The sequence below is a fragment of the Hyla sarda genome, chromosome 2 (genome assembly GCF_029499605.1).
Source record: "Hyla sarda isolate aHylSar1 chromosome 2, aHylSar1.hap1, whole genome shotgun sequence".
Classification (NCBI taxonomy): domain Eukaryota; kingdom Metazoa; phylum Chordata; class Amphibia; order Anura; family Hylidae; genus Hyla; species Hyla sarda.
In genome coordinates this window covers 233,326,285-233,335,462 of record NC_079190.1, presented here as the reverse complement: position 1 = coordinate 233,335,462, position 9,178 = coordinate 233,326,285, and the positions used below count along the sequence as shown (strand labels likewise).

The 9,178-nt window shown below is 41.8% G+C and overlaps 1 protein-coding gene across 3 annotated transcripts in view; it reads left to right on the top strand.

Annotated features, from left to right (window-relative positions):
• The window catches only part of MFSD2A (MFSD2 lysolipid transporter A, lysophospholipid), a 99,371-nt gene that overhangs the window by 79,086 nt on the left and 11,107 nt on the right, over nucleotides 1-9,178 (top strand). For all 3 annotated transcript variants that reach the window (XM_056556623.1, XM_056556622.1, XM_056556621.1), the window contains exons 2-8: nucleotides 1,555-1,683; nucleotides 1,761-1,885; nucleotides 6,106-6,229; nucleotides 6,925-7,003; nucleotides 7,102-7,256; nucleotides 7,521-7,611; nucleotides 7,703-7,824. In XM_056556623.1, coding sequence (XP_056412598.1) covers nucleotides 1,761-1,885; nucleotides 6,106-6,229; nucleotides 6,925-7,003; nucleotides 7,102-7,256; nucleotides 7,521-7,611; nucleotides 7,703-7,824 — 696 coding nt within the window. In that variant the 5' untranslated portion in view covers nucleotides 1,555-1,683. The remainder of the gene's footprint in view (nucleotides 1-1,554; nucleotides 1,684-1,760; nucleotides 1,886-6,105; nucleotides 6,230-6,924; nucleotides 7,004-7,101; nucleotides 7,257-7,520; nucleotides 7,612-7,702; nucleotides 7,825-9,178) is intronic.

Genomic DNA, 9,178 nt, shown 5'->3' with positions numbered 1-9,178 from the left:
ACCTACGATGGCCCCGACATACGATAATTTCAACATGCGATGGCCTCTCAGAGGCCATCGCATGTTGAAGGCAGCATCAACATACGATGCTTTTGTATGTCGGGGCCATCGCATAAACGGTTATCCGGCAGCGCAGACTGCTTCAGCTGCCACCGGATAGCCATTTACGGTGCCCCGTGAGCTCCGGTGATGTCTCTTACCTGTCCTCGGGGCTCTGGAGCGTCCTGTTCGGGATCCCCTGCATCGTCGGCGCTCTCCATCGACGTCATCACGTCGCTGCGCACGCCGTCCCGTCATCCAAATGCGTAACAAAATGATGGCGGCGACGGAGCGCGCGGTTGCAGGGGAAGTAGAGGCCTTGCCGGAGCGTAGGGGACATCTCGGGGACGCGGCGACATCCTGGGCAGCGGTGACGGTCCGGAGCGGCGGGGACAGGTGAGTACAACTTCCTCTAACAGTGGTCTACAACCTGCGGACCTCCAGGTATTGCAAAACTACAACACCCAGCAAGCCCGCTGTCCGGGCATGCTGAGTGTTGTAGTTTTGCAACATCTGGAGGTCCGCAGGTTGTAGACCACTGTCCTATAGTTTACATTGCACGGATCCCTCAACATGCAATGGTTTCAACAAACGATGGTCCATTTGGAACGGATTAGCATTGTATGTTGAGGGACCACTGTATATTTCTAGTGTCAGCTCCTGACAGGGGGGTTTGACAAGTGAAAACTGCTAGTGTGAACACATTCCCATGGACCAACAGTCAATGAGACTTTGTAGCTGTTTACAATAATGGCTATTAGGGGGGGGGGGGGTCCTTTCAAAGGGTGTGTATTACAGATACAATTGAGGGTCCATGGGGGGTCCGAACACGGTTCTTATTCCAATGCAAAATTGTCGCCTGCCATTGTGACATATTTGACATACACCTATTTTGTCTAGATTTATATCCACAGGTGGTCATTTTTGACAATAAATTATTTGGGTTATGCTTTGTAACAATGTCATCTGCACACAGCGGGACTGGCATAGATCTAAACAGTCCTTCTTGTGAAGCAGTTCCTGTGACATCAATACGATGACATATCTTTGTTTGCCGGATTTACCGCCGTGTAGTGTTTTTTCCACCTGCAAAGTAACAGATGTTTTCACCAAGTCTATGTAACTTCCTCTGATACTTGTCTGTATTTCAGGCACATGTTATATATCTACACTGGATGGAAAACCATGTGGGTTATTTTGTGGAATACATCAATGGATACATTTGATCCATTCCATTGCATTCAGTATAGAATAATCTTGTATCTCCTGTATATATGATCTAAAGCTATATACAGTATATTCTGTCTCATGTTTTATAAGCTGGTCCTTTGTGACTTTCTATAATCTGTTCTTGGCATGTGCTGTTCGTCTTGTCTTGGCTGGAGAGAGGGGTATTAACATTCTTGTGAGTTGAGAGTTCATTTGTTCCTCTTTGATATGTATGCTCTGCATTTTACAGTATATCATGTGGAGAGAAAACAATCCATGACTTATACATGTCTTTATATATTACAGGGGCAACAAGGAAAGCACAAGCTGTCTATATGCAGTAAAATATGTTATGCCATTGGTGGTGCACCTTATCAGATTACCGGTTGTGCCCTGGGATTTTTCCTGCAAATCTACCTCCTGGATGTAGTAAAGGTAGCTTATGGAATATAAAATTGATGTAGTTAATGTATTGCCTTCAGTCATTTCACACCCATGCTTTCTTATTCTAGATGCCTCCTTTTCAGGCCTCCATCATTCTTTTTAGCGGAAGGGTATGGGATGCTATTACAGACCCACTGGTTGGATTCTTTGTTAGTAAAAGCAGATGGACAGGGTTTGGCCGATTGATGCCCTGGTAAGTGAAATAAAAGCATCTACGTATACACTCTTTTCTTTTGTTATCTCATGTACGTCTTTCAATTTCATGTAAGGGTATGTTCACATCACGATTTGTGCTTCCGAGGCACAGATATGTTGGAAAACTGTCAAAAGGACATGCCAACGTATCCGTGCTCAGACAGGCAAGGGCCCCTTTCATTTCAATGGCCTAATATTTCTATAGTCACTACATTCTGCTAATTTTCTGATGTATCCAGGCTTTGTTATGGACTGAAAAGTGCTGCAAGCTATGCTCCAGTCTGAGCCAAAACTTGTATACGCTCAGGAAGTGACCTGAACATAGTCTCTAGCTGCCTACACTCAGGCCATTGAAATGAATAGGGCCTTTGCTTGTCCGAGCACGGCATGTCCCTTTTGACCGTTTCCCAACGTATTCATGCCTCTGAGGCACCAATAGTGATGTGAACCTAGCCTTGGGCAGCTTTCACAATTCTGCTATTTGTCGTTGGGCTGTAACATGTTCTGTTCTGAGGTAGCAGGAAAGTAGCCATATTCTGACTATATCGTAGGATGTGAGAACAGAATTAACTCAATCTTGATAAGTAATGCAAACTATTTTCAGACTTTATGCAACATTATACAGTTAAGACCACCCCTTGTCCAGACAAGATTGAGGTAGAGGTGTTTTGATGGCTCATAGCTAAGGTAAATCCGCGGTCCTGAGCATGCCAGGTTAATAGAATCTCACTGTATGACCGTGTGATCTCCTCCACGGGCTGTAGCTCTCTGAGAGAAGCTCATGCTGGGGATGACATTTCTATAGAAGCACGGAAATGCACAAGTAAAGCATTCGGTCTCTTTGGTGCTCTCATAGAGAGTCGGGCCCATGCATGAGATCACAGGGGGTCCCAGCGGTCAGATCCCCTGCAATCAGACACTCATCTAAGTTACTTTTCGCTGCACAACCCCTTTAATCCAATGAGCGTCAGGGATCTCCATCGGCATACAAGAAAAATCTATTAACCTGGCAGGGGATAAGTTACTTTTCGCTGCACAACCTCTTAAAGAGGATGTCTATCACTCCCTATAAATCCTAGATTACCAACAAAAAGTCAGTGTCTATAGTATGGTCACGCACAGGACTTTTGTAGAAGCATTAGTGTGCCTTTTTCAGAAGTAAACGGTCATGGCAGAGAGTATTTGGAGGATTTGTATTGGAGATATTGGAGATTTGTACGAGTAGGTCAAACAGTATTTATTTAGGCCACAGCTCCTGGAAGAATTGCATGTAGTATAACAGTCCTCTAGCGGAGGAAGGAGAATCGGAGAAAACAGCGCGAGCCAACTGCTTGTTATCGGTTTACTGTGTGTTTTGGTTGTTATCTATAGTAGGAGATCATTTGAGGACAGAGGTATATGCTATAGCAATACACTACCATTACTATTCATTAACAGCTTGTTTAATTTGTAGTAAGAGAAGTACTGGAGGAGCTCCGCAGTATAGTGGTTTAAATGAATGAATGCAGACCTTGTATGTGACCTAGCAGCTTTGGGTAATGGGCCTCTTCTTATATACTAAATGAATGGATTTATTCAGAAAAATCCCATTCAGAATCTTGAATTCACCCCTATAAAAATACAGTACCGGTATGGCATATTATACAGAAACACAAAAACCACTGAATGATCTCTGTATGACTTGTAAAGAACTCCTCCAAAAATCATGCAGGTGCTTTGTATGTACCAGTGGATCTTCAGATGCTGCAAGACTACAACTCCCAGCATGCCCGGACAGCCGTTGGCTGTCCGGGCATGCTGGGAGTTGTAGTCTTGCAGCATCTGTGGGTCCACAATTTGAAGACTACTGGTATATATACTTTCACGTACTAGCATGTAAAGGTCTTGAACTATTTTAAATGTTTTTAATAGGAATTTTTATAGATGTGATCGGGAATTTTTTACACATTTTTATGCAGTTTTACACATCAATAAAGGCGAACAACCGATAGAATGGATTATTTCCTCCAGAGCAGACGGGGAGTGGGCACACATGGGGTTAATCTTATAACAGACGTGGTGCTGTGCGAAGACTCAGACGGAGCACGCGGTTGGTTTTGCCTGTGACGTGGCTCTCTCCTGACCAGATACAAAGAACTGGTTGAAGAATGAGTTAACATAAAAATGGAAGGGTGGGCGGTAACTTTATTTGCTGCACAACACACCACCTATCTGGGCCAATGAAAAGACAGGGTGTGTGCAGCCGGGGCTCTGCCCGCCCAATCAGGATGGGAGGAATTCAGCTATTCACTTGACAGCTGAGACCGAGGTTACTACAGTGCACAGGATATAGTAACTGCTATATACAGCAGATGTACAGTGTGCTCACACAGGGAATACTGCTATATACTGGATATTCTACAATAAAAAAGAAACAGTCTGTGTTTTCATTTTACATATATAAAATTTTTTTACACTTTAACAGTTTTTGCAGCAACTGGTTTATTTTTTTTATACATTTTTTTTATTTATTTTTTATTTATTTTTATATATGTATTTATTTTTTCAGCAGTCAGAGAAATTGATTCCTGCCTTTTTAACTGTACATTTTTGCCATGCCTTGCTGAACATTTACAGTATGATAGGCTTTTCAAAGCCCCATGATAGATGTACAATAAAATCCCCCCCCTTATGGGGTACCACTTTTTTTTTTTTACATTGCTGAAATAAGTGATCTATACCCCCCAATGTATGTAATATCTGTTGAGAAAAGTTCTAATGTAATATATAATTTTTTTTTTTTTTTTTGTCTCATTATTTTTTTATTTTATTTTTGCTTATGCAGCATGAAAAGTTGTGACAGCGTTAGAGCTTTTATACAGTACATTTCAGTCTGTGTTTGGGTATAGTTGAAGAAATGCCTTTAGCCCAGACACCCCCAGAGACTGTCCGGGCAGGCTGGGAGTTGTATTCTTGCAACATCTGGAGGCGCACTGGTTGGGAAACACTGCTTTACCATGTTAAGATCTGTGAGTGCTGTGTCTTTCCGATATCTAGGCCTGTCATTGCTGCCTATTAAAGAAATCCTGTATGACTTCACTGTGTGACATAACAGGATTTCCTGTCCATAGCGGGAACAGTACATGGTGTCCACACTAGGGGCCGTACACTATGATAATGGAGCCAGCCTATCCCTGCACACTGTCCGCATCCTCACCTACACAGCTTGGTTAAACATTGCTCCCCCAACCTGTGGCTTTTCAGCTGTTGCAAAACTACAACTCCCAGCAAGGGCATAATAGAAGTGGTAGCTTTGCAACAGCTGCAAAGTCACAGGTTGGGAAACACTGATATGTGTGCTTTTAACACTGTTTGAAAGCACTGCAAGGGATTGTGTATATATTTTGTGTGAATAAAATGTGTATGGTACACATCAAGACAGCCCTTGTAACTTGTTGTTTGCTATACAACTATTCTTGCTGCCAGGATTATGGCATTGCCATGCACGTTTGCCTCTTTTGTCTGGTCGGCATTAGATCCCTGAATATTAAGGGCAATAATACTTTGGCTATGTGGAATGTTTCCTTCTGTATAAGTTTTATGACTCAGGGGGGAAAAGAAAGATGTGATAAAAGCATAATCACTTCCTCCTGATGGTGTCACGTAGCTTTTGCGGGCATACATAGGTTGTGTTAGGATCTACTCTTCGTAGCAACATTGTGTGTGTATAGAATATCCTATTCCCATACCAGGTTTCCCAGGAGTTTGCACCCTCACTTATAGCATCCGGTCTAGAAATTGATCTTATTTCTTCAAAAAAGATCTATAGACTCTTACCAGGAAATCTTTCTTTATGAACAAAAGCCCTCAAAGAATCTCCTCTTTTGCCCATGTGGTACAATTGGTTTGGCAATAACGCACCTATACAGTCAGAGGCCACACCTACCCATTCTGCTTTAGCAACTAACAATGTGGTTACCACTCCTCTCATAGGTATTGTGAGTGTGAACGGTTACACCATTAGGAGCCGGATGATAAATCCATATCAGACAATGAGTGTTATCATATTCCCTGTTATTTCTTTTCTACAACTGACTGTAAAAGTACAGACCTGTGTATTTCTTCACTTCAGTGATTTGTATGCTTGCTTCTTCAATTCTTATTTGAAAATGCAAAAATAAATACAGTAAAACAATAATAATAATAATAATAATAATAAATTATCCACCTTCTCAATAGGATTATACTGTCCACACCCTTTGCTGTGATCTCTTACTTCCTCATCTGGTTTGTGCCTGATTTCACTAGTGGCCAAGTTCTGTATTACCTAACCTTCTACTGCCTCTTCCAGACTCTTGTAACGGTAAGGATTGTGATTTATTTTGTAATCCTACAATTACTGTAAATTTGTTGACTGTCCTGGATTGTGTAGTGGGGGCAAAAGGATGCTTGTGGCCTCCAGTGTTAGTGAATTCACATGGCATTATATATGGACCCTGATACATCTTTATAGCTCTTGCCAAACACAAGCCTGGACCCAGATTTGAGGAGGAAACCTTCCTCTAACTTCCTCTGATAGGATTCACTGCTTTTGGGTACGTTCACACGGACGGATCCACAGCATATTTTACGCTTCGAATCCACCGACGATGGACCACTACATTGTTCCTCCTGCTGTGCCTGCTCGTAGCAGCAATCTGCATACTCACAGCACAGCATACTCGCACACATGGTGGCTGCTCTCGACCTAGCTTAGGGAGCAGGGGGAGAGGCCGCAATTTGTGCGAGTACACTGTGCATGAGTGCGGTGACTCGCACATAGCAGTGTGTCTGCTCGTAGTTTCCGATTGTTGCTACGAGCAGGCACAGCTTGAGGCACAATGTAGGGGTCCATCGTCGGTGGATCTGCAGTGTAAAATACATTGTGGATACGTCAGTGTGAACGTACCCTTTAACAGGAACTCTGCATAGACCACGTGGCTTTTACTCTTCTACGAGGAAGAAGACTGTCATAGAACATCATTTCATTTCCTCATACCTGTTATTTGTACTTTGCAGTGTTTCCATGTGCCTTATTCAGCCCTTACAATGTTTATCAGTAAAGAGCAAAGTGACCGGGACTCTGCCACTGGATACCGTACGTATACTCTTTTATAAAGCCAGTTGGCATGCCCTTATGAATCTGTTGCTGGAAAACACTGCAATCCCTATTTTTTTATATTCTCTTCCTTTAAGGTATGACTGTTGAGGTATTGGGTACTGTCCTTGGCACAGCAATTCAAGGACAGATTGTGGGTAAGGTGGAAGAACCGTGCGTGTCTAACTCCTTCCAAAACCAGTCACTGGAAAGTGAGAACGGTTCTCAAGATCTAGAGTCTCTTATCAGTATGGTGAGTGTTATCTCTTTCCATGAATAATGCAATAAACTCCTTATTCCTTCTCAGCATCCTAGAAATCTATTTCTCACGCTTTTTTGTGTAAAAGATTTTTTCCTTGCAACTGTGGATTGTGTGTTCAGGTTTCACTGATTCCTTTTCCTTCTAATTGACTGTATAACTTATATGGCAAGTTAACAGTATTAAAATGTTCGTGAGCTGCTTCATTCTCTTACTATAAATGTGATTGACCATGAAGCATGTGTTTTATATCCACAGAGACAAGCTTACATGATAGCTGCGGGAGTCATCTGTGGCATTTATGTGCTATGTGCCATCATCCTTTCATTGGGAGTGCATGAGAAGAGAGGCAAGTAAAGAATTCACACCTGTATATTTATAGTCTTATACATTCATATGTACATCTAGTATCACATTAACCCTGTTTGTTTCTTCTCCAGAGTCCGGTGAGCTTTTGTCTGACCAGCCCATATCCTTCTGGCAGGGCCTGAAACTAGTGATGAGTCACGGGCCCTATATTAAACTTATCACCGGCTTTCTTTTTACTTCATTGGCTTTCATGGTAAGTCCAGCCATTAAATGTCCTTCCTGTTTGACTTCCTTACTACTTTTTCATTTTTAGCAGTGTATCTAGGTATCTAGTCATGCACATGGTCTCAAAATCCACCAACAACATAATCGGGGACATTTATCATTTGCTTTGGTAAGAGAGTTCTGTAGGCATTTTTTTCTTTGCTTTAGTTTTGCTTATGTATGACACATTTATTATACTATCACAGGCGGTTGATAAATTTGGCTCACCTAAGCAAAGACCAATAAATCCCTATTGAATACCATTTTTTTTTATTTTTTTCTTTTTTTTTTTTCTTATTTTTTATTTTTTCTTTTTTTTTATTTTTTTTTAGCACACATGAGCAAAAAACAATAAATGACTTCAGAACACCAATTTGCACCTTTGAAAAAAATATGATTACGGTATATATGTGTGTTATACATTTTAACATACCACTTTTTCCCCCTAAATGTAGGGGGGTGGGGGGAAATATTTCATATATTTTTTTTATTATTATTTTTTTTTTTTTTTTACTTCTCATTTCAGATCTGTGTATCCTGTGGATTACTTTAGATTCTGAGAAGTAGAGCGACCAGCATTTTTTTTTTTTTTGTTTAATGTTAAATGGTTAACGAGGGCTTTTGGGGGAGTGTTTTTTTGGAATAAAATTTATTTTAAGCATGTTTTTTATTTTTTATTTACTTGACAGGCTTAGTAGTGGAAGCTGTCTTATACACGGAGTCCATTACTAAGCTGGGCTTAGCGCTAACCACCAATTGTTGCGCCGGTACTCTCTGCCACAGGGGTGCTGGGAGGAGCCGGTACCAACAGGCCCGGAGCATTAAAAATGGAGCTCCTGGGCCTAGGCGGTAACAGGCTTGGATTATTTAGGCTGGGGAGGGCCAGTAACAATGGTCCTCGCTTACCCTGGTAACGTCAGGCTGTTGCTGCTTGGTTGGTATTTGGCTGAGAATAAAAATAGGGGGAACCTTTTTTATGCTTTTATTTTTTTATTTTATATATATATTTTTTGCATAAACAATTAAGTATAAAAAAACAAACAAAAAAAAAAACGGATAGGGTTCCCGCTATTTTTATTTTCAGCCAAATACCAACCAAGCAGCAACAGCCTGACGTTACCAGGGTGGGTGAGGACCATTGTTACTGGCCCTCCCCTGCCTAAATAACACCAGCCTGTTGCCGCCTAGGCCCAGGAGAGCCATTTTTTATGCTTCGGCCTGTTGGTACCGGCTCTTCCTGGCACCCCTGTGGCGGTGGGTACCAGGGTAATAATTGGGGGTTAGTTCTAGCTGATTTTGGGGCTAATGCTAAGCCCTGGCTTAGTAATGGATTCAGTCTATTA